This window comes from Perognathus longimembris, chromosome 25 (genome assembly GCF_023159225.1).
Source record: "Perognathus longimembris pacificus isolate PPM17 chromosome 25, ASM2315922v1, whole genome shotgun sequence".
Taxonomy (NCBI): domain Eukaryota; kingdom Metazoa; phylum Chordata; class Mammalia; order Rodentia; family Heteromyidae; genus Perognathus; species Perognathus longimembris.
Window position 1 is genome coordinate 13668255 of NC_063185.1, and position 22402 is coordinate 13690656.

General features: G+C 50.4%; 1 protein-coding gene across 1 annotated transcript in view; it reads right to left on the minus strand.

The window, feature by feature from the left end:
* The window catches only part of Acsl6 (acyl-CoA synthetase long chain family member 6), a 52886-nt gene that overhangs the window by 27430 nt on the left and 3054 nt on the right, over nucleotides 1–22402 (minus strand). The window contains exons 2-8 of the mRNA XM_048334187.1: nucleotides 7042–7262; nucleotides 3640–3754; nucleotides 2908–2972; nucleotides 2553–2654; nucleotides 1952–2051; nucleotides 1643–1821; nucleotides 480–512 (exon numbers count right to left, since the gene is read on the minus strand). Coding sequence (XP_048190144.1) covers nucleotides 480–512; nucleotides 1643–1821; nucleotides 1952–2051; nucleotides 2553–2654; nucleotides 2908–2972; nucleotides 3640–3754; nucleotides 7042–7262 — 815 coding nt within the window. The remainder of the gene's footprint in view (nucleotides 1–479; nucleotides 513–1642; nucleotides 1822–1951; nucleotides 2052–2552; nucleotides 2655–2907; nucleotides 2973–3639; nucleotides 3755–7041; nucleotides 7263–22402) is intronic.

Below are 22402 nucleotides of genomic sequence, written 5' to 3' on the forward strand. Positions count from 1 at the left end.
AGGTGCAACAGGCTGGTAGGCCCCTGGGTCCATTTCTGGTTCTGTTGTTCTTCTTTCCATACCACACTGTCTGGGGAACTGACTAACTGTATTTGAGGAGATAAAAATAAGACTTCCAAGAAGTGATGCTGTGCCTCAAAGTAGTAGAGCGCCAGCCTTGAGCAAAAGAACTCAGAGCAGTGCTCAGGCCCTGAGTTCAAGCCCCATGACTGTCAAAAAAAAAAAAAAAAGACTTTCCCAAGAAAAAGTTACTAGAGAACCAAAGGTATCTCGGACCCCAACATCTGACTCCCATTCCAGGTCCTTTCCAGGGCACTCAGCCCACAGAAGCTCTGGGCAACTCAAAAGACATTGCTGAGTTGAGCACCTATTGCTGATGAACATATGTCCTGCCTCTCTCCTGAGCCCTGTGAACAGCGAGGGACTCTGGTCCTGCTGATCATCTTGCTCAACAAGTGTCAACTAGAAGATCAGCTTACCACAGGAGCTTGGCGATTCTCTCGGCCACAATCCTAAAAGAAGAACGTACTTTAAAATAATGCTCGAAGTGCTCATCAATTGAAAACTAAACAAACATCAAGGTAGGTCTTGCTCTTGTCCCAACCCACAAGATCAGGGGTACCTTACTTACCTAGACGTGGCATATGTCACCTGAGTGGCATTGCCCGGCCAAAATCAGAAAGAGACAGAGACAAAGAGACAGAAGAACAGAGAGAGATGAGGGAGGAGGAGGGAGGGGAAGGATGAAAGGAGGGAGGGAGGGAAGGAAAGGGAAGGGAAGGAGGTGGTAGTGGCAAGGGAAGGAGGGAAGAGGGAGGGAAAGAAAAGGAAGAAAGGGAAGTCCAACATTATATGCAGGGAGCTCTGAGGCCCAGGGAGAGGCCAGATGTGCACACGACAATGAGTTTTGGACATGTTGGACTGACAACAGGCACAAGAGTGTCTTGTGCCTTAAGCTCCTATGAGCAATCAATGCCAAGGGACAGGTGAGGGAGGCTTGTGCAGGAGTAGCTGCATAAGTTGCAAAGGGGTAAAAGTGCATGGTATTATGGGAACTGTGAGGAGGAGATAGGGAGAACTGCTGAGCTCAAGGGCCCAGGTTCGATAGAGCATAGTGACTGTGGGCCAGCTGTTACTGAGCAGGGACTGAGGCCCTAGAGGCCAGGATGCCTTCTATTGCCCTAACAGGCCACAAGCTTTCACCAACCTGTTGGCTTCAGGAAGGCCATGAATGGCACAATCAGCTGTGCTGGCTGCTGGGGAGCTGGGTTCCACTAGCTGGGTGTCCTTAATAAGAACCTGTCCAAGATTCCTGGAATTCATGGCTACAGTCCTCAGGCACACACAGGCTTCAAAGGCTGTGTGAATATTCCTTTCAGGTTGGTACCACTGTCCACCTACTGGTGCTTGATGCTACTAGTGGTGCCAGTCAGAGCTTTCTATTAAAAGATGGCTGGATGCGCCAATTCCAGGCCTTTCTCCTATGCCTCCCTCCTCCATGCCTCCCCCTCCCCCCCTGCCTGCCTTGTTCTGACACAGACACACTGGCCACCCCCCAAGGCAGAAAAGGAGCAGATAATCAGCAGCTCTAACTTAGTCAGCTGTGGCCCGGCAAAGAGCCTGGGCACGGACCGGCTCTTACCTCCACAGACTGCATGGACTGGATGACCACCCCGCTCTTCTGCCCTCTCTCTCTCAGGGCTTCATCGAATGGCTCCATGAGGATGATCAGGCTGAGCCCTGGGGTGTCCTTCCTCTCCACATGCTCTAGCAGAAGCACTGCCTTCTGCGGCTTGTCCACAATCACGGTGCAGATGCCCGCTGCAGGACCATCAAGGAAGAATCAGGCTGTGACTTTTGATCAGCGTGTGCCCAGGCGGCCATCCCATAGACCCCATGTGCCACCGCTTGTGTGGAGAGAGACATGTAAGGTGGGCGGTGGGGGGCTTACCGGTATTGATGATGTAGCGGATAGCCCCGGGGCCCAGGGTGTCATAGAGTGGCACCACCACCATGGAATACGTGTAGCAGGCAAGCTCTGCAATGATCCACTGTGGAAACAGAAGGTCAATGAGGAGAAAGGAGGTAAGAGAAAGAACTGTGCTTCCCATAGGCCTAGGAGGCCACAGACCCTGCTCCAGATCCGATGCCTGAGCCTCTCTACACTGAGGAAAGGATTCCAGAAGACAAATGAGCCGGTGCTCCTGCTCACCCACAGCCTTCAGATCACACTGGCCCCATGGAATTCTCTAAATTTCATGTCCAAACAGTGCCAGGAGCACTTCTAGGCCCTGTGTGGGCCTCTTTACCATGCTTTGGCTTAAAAGACAGCTGTTTATTGGACTGGGTATGATATGGAAGGATGCTGGCTGGGGTATCGGATCCTGAAAAGGAGCAGAGCTGGGAGTGAGGGACAAGGGGGGTGCTATCATGGACCTTGGGTTTCTCTTTTTGTTTTCTTTTCCCAGACCCTACAAAGAGTGGGAAGACTGTTTCATGCACCCAACCCTTACTCCACAGATGTCTCTAAGTCACTCAAGACAGGTTCTTACCTCTGGCCGATTTTGTGCAAATACACCAATAAATTGATCTGTTTGTGCTTTACAGTTGTGCTGGAGGAGTCCAGAACCCAGAAATTCAGCCCTGTTGGCCACCTGTACACAGATGTGGGGAGATGATGGGGAAACAGACTCTCAGCAAGGGAGAGTTCCACAGGTCTGACGGACCTCCCTGCCTCCCTACCCAGGTATGGTGAAAGCTCCCAAGGCTGCTGCCAGGAGGTTGGGCAAGATGGGCCAGAAAAATGACAAATGATACTCTGAAACCCATCAGAGTGTCCACAGGCCCCTACCTGTGAGTGCCAGGTGTGCGTGGTGAACAGGGTGGAGCGTGTTCTCTATCACTTACCTCCTGGTAGGACAGCCACTGGTAAGGCTGTTTGGGCTTCCTGAAGCCAAGGCAGGGCCCATTCCCTGCAGAGAGACAAGCGGGACTTGTGCCAGGGAGGAAGACTGGTAGCAAGGCCACCTGCTCCTGCCCCTCAGGCACCTGGATGGACATGCTGTACTCTGTGTGTCCGTGTGCCCAGTGAACATCCCCCTAGATGCCTGCCTCTCCTGCTGTAGACCAAGGTCTAAAGCACGCAACACGACATGACATCTGTCTGAGGATCAGGCAGGCTCACAAAGGGGACTGATGCAGTGCCTGGTAGGACAGCCTTTACTACTGCAGACCCAAAGGACACAAGACACTTGGAAATCATCAGAATAAGGTGGCAATCTGCCTGGAACCACCTCCCTTTGCCTCAGAACATACTACACGGCAGGTCAGAGGCTCAGGTTCAGAGCCAAGGCAGTCAGTGGCCTGACCGCTCGCCAAGGTCTTGTCAAAGGAGGCATCAGAGTATAGGCTCTGAAGCCTGGTAGGTTCAAGAACTGAATGAAGCAAAGCCGAGATTAGCGCTGACCACACAATGAGGCGGTTTCTCTGACTGCTGCGGGGAGGGTCAGGGGTGGTTCCTTTCTGCCGGCCTGAGCACTGCTCCCATGTCCTGTGCCTGATGCCTTGCTACATACCTACTGCCCTTGTGCCTGCCCAATGTCTGCCACAACCCCTTCACACCCCCGCAGGCCTGCTCACCTGAGATGCTAAGCCCGCGGTGGAACACTTGGTACATGGTCCTGGCGTCGTCATAGTAGTGGGTAAGCAACTGAGAGCTACCCCAGATTACAGATCGCCGGGCTCCGCCACTGTCCTGCAAGCCAAACACAGGACGGAGAAGCTGGCTGAGGCGGGCACAGAGGTCAGGAGTGGGCCCCTGCACGCAGCCTGGATACGCTCCTGGTCCACACAATCGGGGCTTGAGGGTATTCTGTGTACGCTCACACACGTGACCTTTGAACACGTAAACAATATTCATTTGCTCTACCTATACCCACACTCAAAATGTGCTAATGCTGTACAGGCCCAGCACCCCAGGAGATCATACCCACATATATCCAACACACACAAAATTCATACACCAGGTCAGCCCACACTACTGTCCAGAATTTTCTGTAAATCTTCCTGCCCACCCGTACAATAGAATTGAGAACGTTTATTGGATTCAGCTATCTCTTGCCAAGGGAACTCCTACTCCATCCCCTTACTGATCTGCCCCTAGGTTATGAAATCATGTGGGTGTAGTCTTTAGCTTAGAAGTCTGCCATCCATCACTGACACACGGAATTGGCTGATGACTGTGCTGAAGGTACTTTCCTATCCCAGAAGCAGAAGCCCAGGAGGCTGCGGAGGGAGGACAGGCTGGATTGTAGCCAATGGGAGCGGGCGAGGAGTGGGGGCATGGGCCCTCAGAGGAGCTAATAATAAAAAAATCAATATCCAACCTAGGGGTTGGAGGTGTGGCTCAGCTGGTAGAGTGCCAGCCAGTGAGTGGAAGCATCAGGTAAGAAGTTCAAGCCCTAGCTTAAACAAAAAAAAAAAAAGGAGGGGGTGGGGTGGGGGGACTAATCTCGAGTGGGAGGTAGCAAATAATCTCTTCTGAGGCAAGGGAAGGAGTTCAGTATCTTCTTCTACCTCTTCTTCCCCTTCCACCCTGCTGTCCCTCCCTGGGCTTCCCAAACCCAGCATCCTCTTGTATCACAGTTCTGCCTGTTCTCTGAGCTCTATTTAAGCTGCCCTGGGCTGGCCCGGAGCCTACCACTTCTTGGAACATTGAGTCTGAGGAAATATTGTGTGCACGACACAGCAAACAGCCAAACTCAAAACCACAAGCAGCTCTTCACTGTTTTGGAGTGGAAAGTTCTGTTTGGCTAGTATTTTCTGGGCATGAGTCCGGAGAAAAGAGGAGGAAGCTGGAAGTATATACAAATCACACCTAGTTAGCACCCGAGTGACAGTGACAACACAGCCGGAGAGAGGGACAGGGGAGAGTGGAGCACACACGTGTGTTGGGGAGGGGCTGTCACGCTGAGATTTAAAGGATGCACAGGGTTTTTCCAGGCAGAATGAGGAGCAGACGATAACAGTATCTGCACAAGCAACAGCAGGTGCCACAAGTATGGGGGCAGGAACACATGCATTTGGGAGGCGTGTGGACACTTTGTGGCCCTCCAGATGGACATTGCACAAAGAGCAGAGCAGAGAGGGCTTCTGACCAAGGCAAGGATTCTGGACTTCAGGTTGAAGAACAACAGGCAGCCAGGGGAGGGTTTTAAGCCACAGGGACTGAATTATGCTTCTTATACATAGCAGGCAGAATAAGGCTCTATGCAGTCTGGGTCCCTCTTGCTTTTTTTTTTTTTTCTTTCTAATTTCTAGCTACTGTTGCCTTTGCCTATCCCACGACAGCCATTCTGACTTTCCAGGTCCCCAGGAGATGAAGCCAGAGAGGGACAGTCTTCCCTGGAAGGGAGGCCTTAGCTTTTCCCTGTGTCCTGTCCTCTCAGCCAGACCCATGGAATGACTCAGTCTGTGGTCCCCACATGCTAATTTAGAGACCACTGTCATCTCCAGCCCAAACAACTCCAGATGCCTCCTTCTGCCAGCTCTACCATGGCCACCCTTCTAAAGCTCAGATTGGTGACCTTTCTCTCTACTGAAAAGCCCAAATAAGCCAGGCACTGGTGGCTCAGGCCTGTAATCCAAGCTACCCAGGAGGCTGAGATCAGAGGACTGTGGTTCAAAGGCAGCCCGGGCAGGAAAGTCCGTGAAACTCTGGTCTCCAACTAACCACCAGAACGCCAGAAGTAGCGCTGTGGTTCAACAGTGGTAGAGTGCTAGCCGTGAGCAAAAAGCGCTCAGGGACAGCACCCAGGCCCTGAGTTCAAGCCCCATGACAAATTAAAACAAAACAAAACCCAAAACCAAAAAGCAAAACAAAACATGCTTTCCACTGGAGGGCCCTGTGGCCTTTCCAGGTGACCTGTAACCAAAATACTATTCTTAGTGTGTCATCACATCAGATCTTTACCACACCTTAGGAAAGAACTGCTTTCTCCATTACCTATTTTACAATGGAAGACATTAAGGCTCAGAAGCTTAAGAAACTGCCAAGAACACACAGCTCAAAAAGGCTCACCAGGCTCCAAGCCTGCTGGTCCTCAATGGCCACATGCTCATCATTGCTCTGCCCTTCTCCTTTGCCCAGCACCAACACAAATCACCACTCTCCCCCATCCCCCCACCAAATGAATTGTGTGTTTTATCCATACCTAGGCCTCTGTACTCATCAGTCCTGCTGAAAAGACACTCTTAAGAGCCAGACCCCTATTTGGCCTGTGCCCTCCTAACCAGGTAAAACACTGCCCTGCTTATGATCATCAAGATATACTATCAAAGAGCAAAATCAAGATACACAACAACGTATATGTGTCATGATAGCACTTTAAAGCTCATGACAGAACCACAAACTGAACTGAAGACCAGTTAGAGAAGTAGAAGCTTTTCAGACTATGTTCTCTGGCTTCTGGTGAACTGTGTGAATATATTATAAAAATGAAAAGAATGAAAACTTAGGGGAAAAAGGAAAAAAATTTCAGGTAAAAATTAATTCTATAAGCTTAATAAAGAAGCAGATCTCATTGGTCCTTCCAGACTTAGCCTGAAATGCTCCCATCTGCTGAGCGATTGTATCTTTCTCCCTATCCATGTTGGCTCTACTGGTGAGCGTAAGTTTTCTGCCAAGGCACTGAGCCTCGGATGGGCTCAGTGTTGGGTCAGTGCACCAACCAGGACTGGAACCGTTTGGGAGGAAATTTACTTGGCATCCTGAGAATCTGCTTAGCCTACTGAGACAACAGGCCAAGGCCCCTGACCCAAGAAGCACGCATACCAGCGGCCCCGTGCAAGGCCAAGGACAGCTCCTGGGAGAGGCAGAGGAATATCTGGCAGGAGACTCTGCACAGAGCTGCGGCAGAACTTGCTGGCTGACCAGCAGGGAAAAGCAGAATTCTCTCAGTCACTTGAGGTCAAGCTACCTTTCAAGGTGCCCACTGTCAGCCAATGAACTTGACATGGCCCGACTCCTCCCACCCTGCTTACCTCCACCTCTTCTGATTGCATCTGGAGGTCGCACGGCGGTTGCAAGGCCTTCGGGCGGTGAGTGAGCCAGTAGGCGAGGACGGCAGCCAGCGCGCCCACACTCACGAGGGTGGTGGCTGAGAGGCTGCGGAAAAACTGGCCCAAGTCATCCAGCTCGGGCAGCCGCAGGATCTTCAGGATCTCCTGGGTCTGCATCTTCTCCAAAAGTGAGAAGATAAGCTCTGTGGGAGACAAGAGGCAGATGAGAGAGGAGGCTCAATGGGCAGAGTGGGCCCTGGGTCACAAGTGATCCGCTGACTGGGGCCAGGCATGGCACAATAGGCTGGAGGGCAGACAGATCTGGGCTAGTTGCACGGTCTCCTGGTGCAACCCGGCATACCCCCCAACGGTGGTGACCTAGAAGGATCTATCCCCGGTGACAGTCCAGAGCCCTCAGCTCTCATATCTGACAGTCGGATATCAGGCCCTGGGTCATGCTTACATCCAGAGCCATGCTCATCATCCAGGGTTATTTCCATATTTTTCAGAAGCAAGATCTGATATGGTAGCTTTAGACACAGTGTCTCTTGGGCTCCTGTGCTGTCCTCCTTGATCCCTTCAGTGGTAGCAGAGGGAAACAGGGAAAGACACCAAAGCCCAGACAGAAAGGGCTTAGCAAAGTACTTTGTGCATCCAGCACCTCTTGTGACACTGCAGGTAGTGGCCAGGGTGCACCATCACCCACTGCTGCCGCCGCCCAACTGGGTATGGCAGGCTTCTCAGGGGGACACAGGAGATGTCCATGGGTAGACGATGAGAAGACTTCTAGTGACTAACTGTCATCCCAAGAGGAGTTAGCTGCTGAGGAAAGAAGTACCGATAGGGTAGAGGTACACAGCCAACCAGACTCAGGGCTCTGCGGGCAGTCTAGGACTGAGCCAGGCACTGAGGGTGGGTCAGGAGTCAATGCTGGCATTCACACAGGGACCCTTCCGTTTTGCTACCCAGTGGGATGTGAAGCTAGAAGCTTCAAGGGATGGCAGGGTGGGTGGGCTCCAGGCTGCTTCATAGTACCCACAGTCACTCGCCTTATGGGTCCTCTGCCCTTGGAGGCAGTCATTGTGTCTTCTTGAGAGACAAAAAGAAATGCAACAGTGGCTACTCTGCAGTCACTGGACAGAAGCCAGACAATTGCTTGACCCCTGAGGGAGGAGAGATCTGCTGAAATTCCAATAAATGATATTTGTGCTAAACTGTAACATTACCACACGGGCAATGAGGTCAGTGATGTGCAAAGTCACTGCAGAGAGAGAGAGAGAGAGAGAGAGAGAGAGAGAGACAGAGACAGAGAGACAGAGACAGAGACAAAGAGAGAGACAGAGAGGGGGGAAGGAAGGAGGAAGGAAGAGAGGGGGGGAGGGAGAGGGAGGGAGAGGGAGAAAGGAAGAGAACTTCAGTTTAAGTCCCTTCTGCATCATTTATCAACTGTGCACAGTTGAGCACATTCCACTTCTCCACACCTCCATCTCCCCTAATTTAACATGGTCACAGGACCATATGGGCACACCAAGTTCCTCATACTGCATCTGATATGATCAGAGGACTAAAGGGATGGCTAAGGGATACGTTTATATCCCCATGCAATGGGGTTGCTCAGCCTAGGAAGCAGAGAGAAGGTCAGAGGCAGGCCTGGCCCACGCTGGTCCAAATGCTGGGCAAGAGACAGTTGGGCCCAGGCTATAGCCCCATGGGAGCTCAAGCTTTGCAGATGCACCTAAAGTTGTCTGAATAGCTCACCAAGGCCCCAAAGATATGGGTGATCTTGGGGAGCAGTCAAAGCCAGTTCTCTAGCCAAGAACCGGCAGCTTATACCTGTAATCCTAACTACTCAGGAGACTGAGATCTGAGGATCACAGTTCAAAGCCAGCCTGGGCAGGAAGGTCAGTTAAGACTCATCTCTAATTAATCACCTAGAAGTGGCTGTGTGGCTCAAGTGGTAGAGTACTAGCCTTGGGCAAAAAAAGCTCAAGGATAGCACCCAGGTCCTGAGTTCAAGCCCAGAGATAGGCATCAAAAAAAGGAACAGAAAAAAGAAAAAAAAAGAAAGTGAGCCCAACAAGGAAGGCGTTCCTTCCTGAGCTGCTGGGCTAGAAGCCTTCTGATGGTGATATGAGCCCTCTCACAGGAACACTCCACTCCTGGTACATCAATCAAATTAAGGTTTTTTGCTGGTCCTGTGGCTTGAACTCAGTGCCTGAGCACTGTCCCTGAGCTTCTTTTGCTCAAGGTTAGCACTCTACCACGTGAGCCACAGAACAACTCCTGGCTTTTTCTGTTTGTGTGGTACTGAGGAATTAAACCCAGGGCCTCATACATGCTAGGCAAGCACTCTACCACATTCCAAGCCCTTCAAATCAAGGGTTTATATAATCGAATCAGAGGCCCAGCTACAAACTACAGTGAATTCACCTCTTTAGGGGAGGCCTCTAGGCAGATGACCAGCTGGCCTTCTTAGGACATTGACTTCTGTACACTGCAGATGGGAAAACCAGGTTGAAGCTAGGACTTTTTCAAATAAATGACTCACCGCTTAGTGGAAAATCTGGACATGTTCACCAGCTCTTAGGAAGTTTTTTTTTTTTTTTTTTGGCCAGTCCTGGGCCTTGGACTCAGGGCCTGAGCACTGTCCCTGGCTTCTTCCCGCTCAAGGCTAGCACTCTGCCACTTGAGCCACAGCGCAGCTTCTGGCCGTTTTCTGTATATGTGGTGCTGGGGAATCGAACCTAGGGCCTCGTGTATCTGAGGCAGGCACTCTTGCCACTAGGCTATATCCCCAGCCCCTTAGGAAGTATTTTGAGCTGACTGATATTTCCTTTAACAAAATGAGTGACTCAACGGCCCAAGAAGCCTCTGCAAAGCACCTGAGGGTTCAGCTATATGGTGCAAAATGTTTTAAAAGAGAACCTGGAAGAATATCTCATGGCTACAAATGCCTGGCCCTTTGGCAGTCACTCATTAAACTCTAAGCTACAGCAGAAAGTTATTTGTGGCATAGGTACAACGGGAAAAGTTGTTATGGAGCATAGCTGGGATTGGCCAAGCCATCCACCTATCCATCCATTTGCCTACCCACCCACCTGTCCCTGCCTAGCTCAATGCTTGGTCTGCTCTGTGTCCCGCTGTGGAAGGAGGGACATGAAGTAGGCTGTGCTGTGCATTGTGGTCTAGGCTTTGATCAGGGAGCCAGAGGAAGTACCTGTCTCAGGTAGAGTGAATCAGAGCAGGCTTCAGGCAAGTAATGCTGATATATAAAGACTGAAGGAGTAAGAGGAAAATGGTGTCTCCCAGGCAGAGGGGAAGCAAATATGCAACAGCTGGAGTTAAAAGAGCCCAGGGAACACTCAGGAACTGAATATTCTGTTCAGATAAGAAAGTCTTAAATCCATGAAAGGCTGTACAAAGGTCAGCAGCCTAAATCTGTGAGGCTGGCCTCTGAGACGGGCTGAGCTTCGTAGCACAATACTCCATAGAGGCAAAGCAGGGCTTGTCTCAACTTCCTGCTGCCTGGGAAGCCTTTTGCTACACATGGCACTGTTTGATCCTCAGAACAGCTCTATGCATTCACTGTAAGGAAGTGGAACATGGAAGCTCCCCCTCTCTCCAGTGAGTGAGGGATACGCGACAAGCTACGGAACCAGAACTCAAGCTGAAAGTCATTCCCTAGTCTTGTGCGGCTGATCCACCTCCAGCCAACATTGGAGCTTTTCCTGCCACTCCTCCTCTCTTTCACAGTGCTGCTAAAACTACCCCACCACAAAGAAAAACCTGGAGCCAGGCACAGGTAGCTCACGCCTGTAATCCCAGCTACTCAAGAGGCCCGAGGATTGTGGTTCCAAGCTAGACCAGGCAGGAAAGTCTGTGAGACTTTTATCTCCAGGGAACTATTCAGAAAAAGCCAGAAGTAGCACTGTGGCTCAGGTGGTAGAGCGCTAGCTAGCCTTGAGTACAAAGAGGTTCAGGGACAGTGCACAGGCCCTGAGTTCAAGCCCCAGGACAGGCAAGAAAAAAAAAAAAAAAGAAAAGATAAGGAAAAAAGAAAACGCTGGCTCCAATGTGCTCACAAGAGCCTGGGTCCTGGGGTGTACAGGGCCACCAGAGCCTGAATGTTGTTGGGTCAGGCAGTGGGTTCAGTCAGAGGACGTTTGCCCTGCATATACCATGGGTGATATTGAGGAATCGATCCCAGGGCTTCATCAAGAATTTGCCATCTTCTCCTGGCTGGGTCTTCCTCCCACTTGGAGGCAGTGGGTGAAGGAACTTGACTGTCTCCTCACCTCAGGTGAGGTGCCCATCCTAAGGAGGCATTTGCACTGACTGCAGCTCCCTGGCTTTGAGGCTGGGTCTCTGCCCCTCCTTGGCAAGCAGGGGATTCCATTCTTCCAGGTTTGTTGGCCTGCTCGAGGCATCAGAACCACTTTCATTTACCCTGAGATTCTCTTTGGACCTGGGAGCCACTGTCGGGCAGCAATGGGAATCCGGGTCCTCTGAGGACACTGGTTTCTGAGCCAGCCCACGCCACCAAGTCCTTGGCATGAGAGAGGGCAGAGACTAAGACTGGGAGTTTGGTCTCCTGTCATTGTTTCACAGGGTCTTGGCCTCCTCTGACCTTGTCTCTGCTGATAGGGCGGGGTAGGTGGTCCCTAGAGTTCCTGGCCTGGCGACATCCTTCCATGCCCAGGAGGCTCTCCTGGTTGCAGCAGCTGTGTGGGGAGAAGGTGTGCAGACGACACCCATGGGGATCCGTGGAGCTGGTGTTGCCAAGCGAGCGGCTGTGTTTGTAAATATTCACCTGGCAGGAGGACACAGCCTCAGCGAGAATAAGCCTTCCTTCCTCCCCTCCCCACATACCTGGAGCCTTTCTCTCCAGCAAAGACCCCCACTCATAATACCAAGTGGGCGGCGCCGGCTAGAGACACTGGGACTTGCCTCTACCTTTCCGTTTTTCTCTGCTGATTCAGACCACAGGGAGGAGGGTAAGTGGTGAAAGCCATCACTCCGATGATCCAGGATAGGACAGAACAGGAAGAAGGGGCCCACAGCAGGAAGCATACTGGCTACAAGGTGATGGAGCAGCAGAGGCAAAGCCCTAAAACACAGTCCCTTGTGGAAAGGGCCCTGGCTCCAGTGGCTCAGGTCTGAGAATCCTCTGTTGATAAGCCTCCCACCCAGCATACCAGGCCTTCACAGTCGAGCTAACAGTTCTGAACAGAAGGACTACTTCCGAAACATCTCTCAAAGCTGACTCCTTCCCCCACCAAAAGCCCCAGGCCTAACCTAGAAACCACGTCCAGGTACAGCCCAGATCCACACACCAGACTGTGCTTTCCATGACATCTAAGTTATTTTCCTGATACACAACTATAACCAGATCGCACCACTACTCAAAAACTGCATCTGGCTCCCTATTGCCTTCAGACTGGAGTTCAAACTCATCATGCCAGCCCTGAGATTCTCTGGGCTCCTCCTGGTTCATCCTTCCCTTTACAATCACCCCCCATTCCACTCTGGATCAGACTCGGGTAAAGGTTCTGGCAAAAGGGTTCTAGACCTCTACAAAACCTCTGAAGTCTCTAGAACTAGTAAAGAGCACAAATTAAGCCACCAAATGGCTAAAGAACCTCATCTCCAATTAAAAAGCTGTCCCTCCCCCACAAAAAATTACAACTTCTGCTCCCCTACCCCCAGTGTCCTTAACTAACAAGCTTGGAAAGAGTTCAGAAAGGAGATTCTGGTGTAGTACTAACCTGACTTAGACTCTTGTTAGCAGAACAACCTCAGGCAAGTCACTGTATCCCTGAGTTGCATCTCATAAAAACCATGGGAAAAGAGAGTTCATTGCCAGACACACCATAAGGAAAGCACTCAGGAAACAGTAGTTACTAAAGTGATTACTCCATCCCTTTGCCAGCCAGAGGGGCTCCAAGACAAGATGCAAAAGGAGGTAACGTTCACATCACCCTACCTTTCCTGCAGGCTTCCGGCACCGAGGAGATGACTGAGCTGATTCCACTAGAACCAGCCTCCATTTATAGGGCCTGTGGGACCCAGGGAAAGAGGTTACCACATCTCAGTCAAAGCACAAAAGTGGCAAAGGCCCTGGCCTGGAGACAGCCGATAGCAACAGCCGCCTGCTCTGAGAAGCCAAGGTGGTGGTAGAGACGTTGTTAGTGGTGGCAGCAGCTCCCTGGTGGCTCCGGGAGCAGGTCTGGCAGGGACTAGGGCACAGAGCAGCTCTTGTGAGGAGCTGCTGGCCCCTCAAGGCTCCCACTGCCCCCCTCCTCTTCATCTGCCCATGGGGCGGTGCTGCTGGCTTAGATCAGCTCAGACCAAGCAACCGACCTTAACCCTCCCTCTGCCAGTGTGCCTGGCCTCAGCCACACCCCTCTTGTGTCCTCCTCCTGCCAGCACCGCCTTAGGCTCTGAAGGAGAGTTTGCCAAGGGGTTTCTCACAGGACACTCTCTTTACATGTCCATCTGGGACACTGGTTAGGGGCTTCAGCCATGCACAGGGAGAGGAAAGAAACCAGGCCCAGCCTCAGATAAATTATCTGCTCAGGGGTACACTGAGATGTGACTCCAGGCCAATGATCAAGCTCAGAGGCAGAAGACAGTCGCTTATCTCCTCTGTGGATCGTCTGTCAGCCAGCCACTCCCCAAGCCTTCTCTGAAAGATACTGCTTCTTCCAGCCTACAGCTGGAATTGGCACTCCACTGTGTTGGAACCAGTCTTGAGCTCTGAATTCCTACCACATGTCTGCAGACTGTAAGAGCCACCGAGGTCCCAGGACTCCCTGGGAAGGGCCTCGATCCTTCCACTTGTCTCCACAGGCTGCATGGGGGGGGGGGGGGTGTCAACTTCTTCAGCTTTTTTACTCTAACTTCCCACCGATCTTTCTTCCTATTTCTCTGGATATCATGCCAGGGAGACAAGTCCAGACCACAGGACCCCACTCATCAGAAGATCCAGAGATCTGGCCACTTCCCAGACCCACCTGGGCCACATCCCCCAAATTTCAGTTTACCCCTCTGCAAGATGAATGTGCTCAGCCGGTGACCTAGAACTCCCAACTCCTTGCAGCACTTTCCTGGAACTGGTAAAACTCTGACCCTGCTCATTCCACCATCTGGAGGTGGTCACAAGGAGAGCTTCCTGCTTCCGTGGTCCTCTCCCAGAACTGGCCCCAACCCTTCCCACCCTACGACAATGAGCGCATCTACCTATGGCCCACGTAGCTCTGTCCCCTTCTTCTTTGGCAAGATCTCTACTGTTATCCAGACATCCTTAAACATATCCTTCAATAAATCAAAAGCTTCCTTTAATACTTCCCGGGGAAGCTTTTGGGGCAAGAAATCCCAGGGGCCACATCCAAATTCTAGTTGGTAGAAAATCATGGAAGAGGCATAAAGCTGAGGGAATGGTTCTGCCCCAGGAAGCATGTGGTTTGTGGCCAGGCCAGCATTAAGAAAAACACAGGCCTCACCATCCTACCTGTGCAACCCTGACCTGCAGAGTCACACACTGGAGACCGCCACCCACTCCATCCACACTAGAATTCAAGCCTGTCCCAGCTGAGAGAAAGGGCCTTTCTCTCCTTTTTCTTCTTTGGTTTGTTTGCTTGTTTTTAATGTGCCAGTCCTGGGGCTTAAACTTAGGGCTTAGGCACTGTCCTTTGGTTTTTGTGCTCAAGGTTAACGTTCTACCCACTTAAGACACAGCGTCCCTTTTGGCTTTTTGGTGGTTTATTGGAGATCAAAGTCTCGTAGACTTCCCTGCCCAGACTGGCTTTGAACCACGATCCTCAGGTCTCAGCCTCCTTGACTAGCTAGGATTACAGGTGTGAGCCACTAGTGCCTGTCTCCTCTTGGGTGTTAATTAGGTTCATGGAGGACTGGGACAGAGATGGGCCAAGCACTTCTCCAACTCGGGAATTGCCAAGAGAGACCCACAGCACATCCCCCATGAGATACAGGGTCAATGGCACAGGGTTGCTGAGTTACCTGGTGGCTCACCACCACACCTCTCTGTGGAGCCTGTTACAACTCTGAAGGTTTGAATTAACGAGTCCTTTGAACTAAGCTTTGCTGTGACTGGCCGCTTGGTGGGCACCTTCCCCACCCCCACCCCCAAAGTCTCACAGTCCTCTACTCCCCTCCTCATAAAGATACCTCTTAAGAAGTTCATTTTGTCCCCACCCACACTCCTAACAATAGTACCAGGAGGCTGGGCTCACACACACTTTCAGGAACTCAAAAGGATGGACAACCTTGAGAAGACAGGAGGAAAACAGAAATATAGTATCTTTCCCAAGTTCGGAGATAAAGGCTATCCAATGAAATTCTCAGAACAGAGGGAGACAGAGGCTAAACAGTGGCAGCAGCGGCTCCTTTGGGAACCTTTAGAGAATATGAAGATGATCAGGATGGGTGGGTGGCCTTTGGATGAGCCAAGGTCTCACTGTCCCTTCTTCTACACCACACCCTGGGACAGCCAGCAGAAGCCCGGGGATAGTGCAAAGGGCATGATCACCACACAGGCCGAGGGACACCCCCTGGCCAGGCTCTACAGTGCAGGGAGCCAAGTCCTGTGGCGGCAACATGATCCTTTCTCTCCCCAGACATGTCCATGGTAGGACTGCCAGTGTCTTGGCCTTAGAAACAGGGATCCATTTCCTCACTGTAGCAGACTGAGGACGTGCAGCAAGCCCTCTGGTTAGAGCTCAGCAAAGGACACATCAGCTGCTTCTGGTAGGACCATACTCTCAGAGTTCAAGAACAGGTAGCCAGGGTATGGGGGGGACTGTTTCCTCCAGCCACCAGAAGGTTCCCTGAGGTAGGGAGGGTCTTGGCAAGAGATGAGTAGAAGAAGCAAAAAAGGATCTGCTTGTCTCTTTGTTTACTTAGAAACAGGGAGAGATGCATTAAATGCACGAAAGACAGGGAATAAAAACATGCTTGGAGCTAGGTAGGCCAGGACAGAGAGTGATGTGGCAGAGAAATGGTTGAGAAGTCACAGGAAGAGTCTATAAGATACGGGGGCACCTGACAAGAGCACGCTGCAAGGAAGGAGGCCCAGACCTGGCTGCAGAGGGAGGATGGTAGGACAGCATATCTATGCCTCAAATCTTCCACATCACTGCCCACAAGCTAATGGGATCTACCAGCTCACCTGACCTAGTACCCTGTGGTCTGCAGAGGTAAAAGGTTCCAGGTAAGGTATGTCCCTGACACAGGGACTGCTGCTGGAGCCAGAAGCATGCAAGGATCCTTTACTCCCCACTCAGATGTGTGTGTGTGTGTGTGTGTGTGTGTGTGTGTGCGAGTGTGTGTGTGTATGTGTGTGTACACACACAAAAAAATTTGCCTTCAGTGAAGGCTATATTTTCTGGTACATTTGATATATAGCTTAATTTTCAGGCTGCTTCATAGTACTGTGACACAATTTCTCCTGAAGACTGCAGGAAAAAATATTAACCTGAATTTCCCCCAGTTCAGCAAAAGGCAGTACTGTCTGCCACCTCCTGAATCGTTCCTCTGAGGACAGAGTTTTGCCAGCATGAGCCAAGCCCTCCTGCCGGTCGGTCGGCCTGTGAGTAAGGGCATCCACAGGGTTAATAGTAGGCACAAGCAGGCAGGCCCTTAGCTGGGCCAGGGAAGTGGGAACTCAGGCCTCCTTTTCAAGGCCAGGATGAATGGGGAATATGCAAATGGTGGCCTCCCCAGGAGCAGGGAGCAGCAGGGGAGGGCTTGCTCCTGGCAGCCCAGCCTCTCTCCACTCTGGGCCTGTCACATGAAAGGGTTTGTACTCCTGCTGCTGGCTCCTGCTCCAGGTCAGGCTGGGGCTGTTCTTACCAGAAAACAAAAATCTCTTTCAGACCAAACCTAAATGAGGCCCCAGCTGGCCCCCGAGAAGAACATTGCACATTGTTCCTGCTGACCCACTGAGAGCACCCATCCCTGAATCTTCACTTTTCACCTACAGAAAGAGCCCACCATCTTTGGAGATGTAGTTGGAGGCCTCGGTGGTCACACGGAGGAAAGCACTATGGAAAGTCAGGGAGGATGGAGCAAAGAAATAAGCTGACCCCCCACCCCCGCCAGGCTCTATTGATTTGTGTCTTTTTCAGAAACTATAGGGGACAGCAATCTTTACATTGCCTAAGGGAACTCCAGAAACTCTCACAGTGTTCACGATAAATGTGGAGAAGAAAATGGGAAGAAAAGATTGCAAACAGCGCTAAGAAAGAAGAGGGCCTTGCAGTACACAAGAGATAATTTTGTGTATATCAGTGTATGAAAGTGATAGGAAAGTTTCTTAGGAATTGCTGAAAGTAGGTCATCTCTAGGGTGAGAATGACAATGGCCTTTAAAAAAAAAAACATTAGCCTCCCACAAACTTTAATTAAAGTGTAAGGGGCTTTGAGTCCCTCCTCAGGACTAGCCCACAGACACAATCACAGTCCCAAGGGTAGGGAGAGTGGAAGTTTACTGAATTATATTTGACTTCTAGGGCTTGGTTTACAAGCCTGGGAAGTAAGTTAAAGGTCAATTGTTCCAGAAACTATGGGTACTCAAACTCATCTTGTGGCATTTCAGGACCTTGGTGGGCAACAGACCCTGGGATCTCATCCTACATTTAAACGTGCCTTTTCTTTCCTCGTTACTCATGGCTGCCCACTCCAGGACTCAAGACCTTGAACTCCTTTAGGGAATGGGAAGCTGAAGTCTGTCATTCCCTACTTCTGTTAGTGTGGGTTGTGGGTAGGTCTAGGTCTGGACTCTTTTGCCCTTGCTCAAGAGAGAAGGATAGAGACACAGAGAAAGACAGAGACAGAGACAGACAGAGAGACAGAGACAAAGACAGAGAGACAGAGAGAGCTGGGGCTTGAACTCAGGGTCTAGGGGATGTCCCTTTGCTTTTTTTTTTTTTGCTTTTTTTGCTCAAGGTAGTGCTCCCCCATTTCAATTGGAGGTTAAGAGTCTCACAGATTTTCTGCCCAGGAGTTTAGCATCCTGAGTAGATAGGATTGCAGGCATGAGCTACAGGTGCTGATCAAAGAATTGTAAGGGCTTTGTTTCATTGGCAGGTGCCCATAATACTGATGCCATCTGTGCCCTCGAGCTGTGGGTATGGTTTATTATGATCTATAGCCCAGGATTTGGGATCACTAATCAAGATACTACCACAAGGTCAGGCTTCAGTCTTTTTCAGGCTTCAGAGGCAGAAACGCTATTTCTTTGGCACTCCTAGGTTCACCAAAAGACCATCAAATATTGCATAAATCTCACACCCCATGAGTGTAGGTATGAGACCCAGACTCCCTCTACCAGGAGACAATGACACAGCACTACAGCCCACTTAGGACCTGATTCGGCAATGGGAATGATGACAGGTTATTATATAGATCTCCCACAATTCAAGGGACACAGGTTTTGTCAGCTTCATAACTCAAAGAAAAGACTCAGCTCTGGAGATCCACCATCTACTACCACCTCCCTCCTCAGCCCTTACTGCTATTATTACTATTATTATTTTGGAAGTACTAGGGTTTGAACTCAGGGCCTTGGGCTTACTAAGTAGGTACTCTACCACTAGAGCCATGTGCCCAACCTGTCCTCCTGCTATTAGTTGGTGCCATACAATATGCTCACAAGACTAAGATGTCAGACATATTTCTGAGAATTCAGAGAGACATCCAGAAACGAGAATCAAAATATCCAGGAAGCCAGGCACTGGTGGCTCACATCTGTAATCCTAGCTATGCAAGAGGTGGAGATCTGAGGATCCTGGTTTGAAGCCAGTCCAAACAGGAAAATCTGTGAGACATTTATCTCTAATTAACCAACAAAAAGCTGGAAGTGGGGCTGTAGCTCAAGTGGTAGAGTACCAGCCTTGAGCAAAAGAAGCTAAAGGATAGTGTCCCAGGCCCTGAGTTCAAGCCCCAATACTGGCATTCATGTGCACACATGCACCCCCTCCCCTCACCCAACATGAGGCAGAGGAGAATAGAGGATGTTTCAGACTTGATCCAGAAAAAGCTTTTACAGGTCATAACCTACCCTGTGTTTTGGCCTGTGACAAGGAAACTAGGGATACGTGCACCCAAATCTCTACTGGCCCACTGTCAGAGGGAAGACCTACATACCCAGATCCAGGATTGGAACGTGGCCTGCAGTCAGAGTGATAGCTGAATATGGGTGAGTTAAAGGAGCCCTCCACACAATGGAATTTTATGCCTCTATCAGAAAGAATGACATTGTTCCATTTGTAAGGAAATGGAAGGACTTGGAAAAAGTTATACTAAGTGAAGTGAGCCAGACCCAAAGAAACATGGACTCTATGGTCTCCCTTATTGGGAATAATTAGTACAGGTCTAGGCAAGTCATAGCAGAGCATCACAAGGCCCAATAGCTATACCCTTATGAACACATAAGATGATGCTAAGTGAAATGAACTCCATGTTATGGAAACAATTGTTATATCACAGTTGTAACTACTTTCAACGTCCTATGCATATCTGTAGCTTCTATTATTGATGATGTTCTTGTATCACCTTCCTGTGGTTGTACCTACACTATCTCTGTAATCTTATCTGAGTATATTGGAAACCGTGTTTACTGGTATTGGAAGTAGGAAATTCAAAGGGAATACCAAATTTGAGAGACACAGGTTAAAAAAAGAGAAACAACTACAAAAGCAATACTTGCAAAACTGTTTGGTGTAAGTGAACTGAACACCTCCGGGGGGGGGGGGGGAGAGGAACGGAAAGGGGGGGAGGGAGGGGGGTAGGAGGGACAAGGTAACAAACAGTACAAGAAATGTATCCAACGCCTAATGTATGAAACTGTAACCTCTCTGTACATCAGTTTGATAATAAAAATTTGATTTTGTTTTTGTTTTTTTTGGCCAGTCCTGGGCCTCGGACTCAGGGCCTGAGCACTTTCCCTGGCTTCTTCTTGCTCAAGGCTAGCACTCTGCCACTTGAGCCACAGCGCCACTTCTGGCCGTTTTCTGTATATGTGGTGCTGGGGAATCGAACCCAGGGCCTCATGTATACAAGGCAAGCACTCTTGTCACTAGGCCATATCCCCAGCCACTGATAATAAAAATTTGAAAAAAAAAATAAAATAAAGGAGCCATCCAGAGAACCACATCCCCCATGTGCTGAAGTTCTCTGGCTACTGGGCAGAATCCTGGGGTCCAGATGGCTTCATGAAACCCCAGCACTAGAAGGAGAACAGTGGGGACAGAGGTACTGCATCTTCCAAAGTGAAGGGGTCCTTACAGACCTGGATGGGTCCTAGCTGTGTCCTCCCTTTCCCCTGGTTGATAATTGACTTTCATTGGCCTCAGAACATCACTGACCACTCTCCAGCCAAGCTCCCTGTCTGGTCTTAGCCTATTTTGATGTTCCACCTCAGCTCTGACTGTCCTTGCTATGTAGCCTCTAGCTGACCTTGCTGTCCCATCTCTGGCTGACCTAACAGTTAATTGGCCTTTTCATCTATTCATTGGGATCTGTGGTCATTGCCCAAAATGGTCTCCAGGACAGGGGTGAGTGAGCAGTGGAAGAGTCTAAGCCTCAACAACAATCCACATGTTGGGGGGTGGGGGAGGGAAGTATGCATGAGAGGCTTGGTTCCTTGGGATTCACCTCTTGCCCAAATGGGCAAAGCAGTCTCTATCCACCCCTCTCCCCCTGACCCTCCAAGGGCCAGTGGTCATCAATCACTAGGTCTGTTCCTTGCCCCAACTGATGCCAATCTGGGATTTGTTTATGCTACCATCTGAAAACTGAGAAGGGAATTGTTCCTGCTCGGGCTTAGTTTCTAGCTCTGAAGTCCCATGAAGCAGCTATCTTGGAATGCAGGCCTGACTGGGCAGAGGGAAAGCCAGAAGCTAGTTGTCCTCCGCTCTTCATGGACACTCCCTAGCTAAATGCATGGACTAGATGAGGGGAGGGGAAGGAGATGTTTGGGAAGAGCAGGTGTAAAGGGTCAGGTGGGACTACTTAGAATCTGAGATCTGACTTGGTGTCAGGATGGCTCAGTTTGGCTCCCATAGCTCAGTTCTATCCCCACTCACTTTCCCACATTCCACTCCCTAGCCTGTGGGAATTGGGGGCTATACACAGTGAGCCTAGAAACAACCACACCTACCAGGGAACTGCCAAGCAGGCACATAAGGAAACTATGGAGACCACCCTGAGCATGCCTAAGGACAGACAAGCTCAAGGGCCCAGAGAAACCTCTCCCCCACAGTTCACTCTCTCTTTCTCTCTCTTCTCCCTCCCCTCTCTGATATTGAGGAGTAAACTGAGGGCTTTGCACTAGGCACACTTCCAGTCCTTTTGGTGTTAGTTTGTTTTGCAGAAAGGACCTGATTTCCCCTGCCTCTGCTTCCCAAGTAGCTGGGACAACAGGCACATACCACAATGCCCAGTCCATAGAGTTACTTTCTTAATGTAACCACACACAAAATAAAGTCAATAGGGCTTGGCCTGGCATTTTAGGCCCCGAGAACCCACCCTGGTGAGTCAAGCAGAACTTGTCCCTCAACTCCCCAAATGCCTTTTCATTCTCTACTTCTCTGCATGTTGGACTCCAAAACCACCTTTGCCCTGCAAGTTGAAAAATGTTGGCTGATTCACAGTTCTTACAGGTTGCTTTCCCATTAAATTTGCCTGGGTCTCCATGCCTTACCTAGTAACTGGAATAAAAGCAATAATTGCACCACTGTGGGATGACTGAAGAACCACTGTGATATATAGTAGGGGCTCAGTGAAAACACAGCTGCCAACATATCTGCAAGTCCCCCACTACTTCCCTGCCAGTACTTGAGTAAATTCTGAGTACTTACCCTGTGCTGCTAGGTACTGTCTAGATACAGTGCACACTCCTGCAATATAAATGCTTCTTCCTGCAAATAAGCCTGTCTATGGGACAGCCCCTGGTCCTATCAGGGGCTGCATGCAGCTGAGCCAACTTCAGTCTTCTGAAGGTCAAGAGCCCTTAGGATCTCTAAACTGGGGGTGGGGGCGGGGAGCAGGAGAGGAGCCAGAGCAGAATGACTCAATTCTGCCGCCCCCTAGTGTCAGCATGCTCAGACTGAGGTGAAGGGACTTTATGCAAACCAAACCCAGGGATTCCTGCATGCTAGGCAAGCACTCTACCACTAAGCTACATTCCCAGCTCACTGGTCCCAATTCTTAGCTGCCTTCTTGGATCCTTTGGATGGTCCCAGACCTTGTGCTAGTCCTTTATTGTGGGGCTGAGCTGAGTCAGAGTGTGCAAATCTGCCCCTGTCTAGCAACTACAGTCGGAT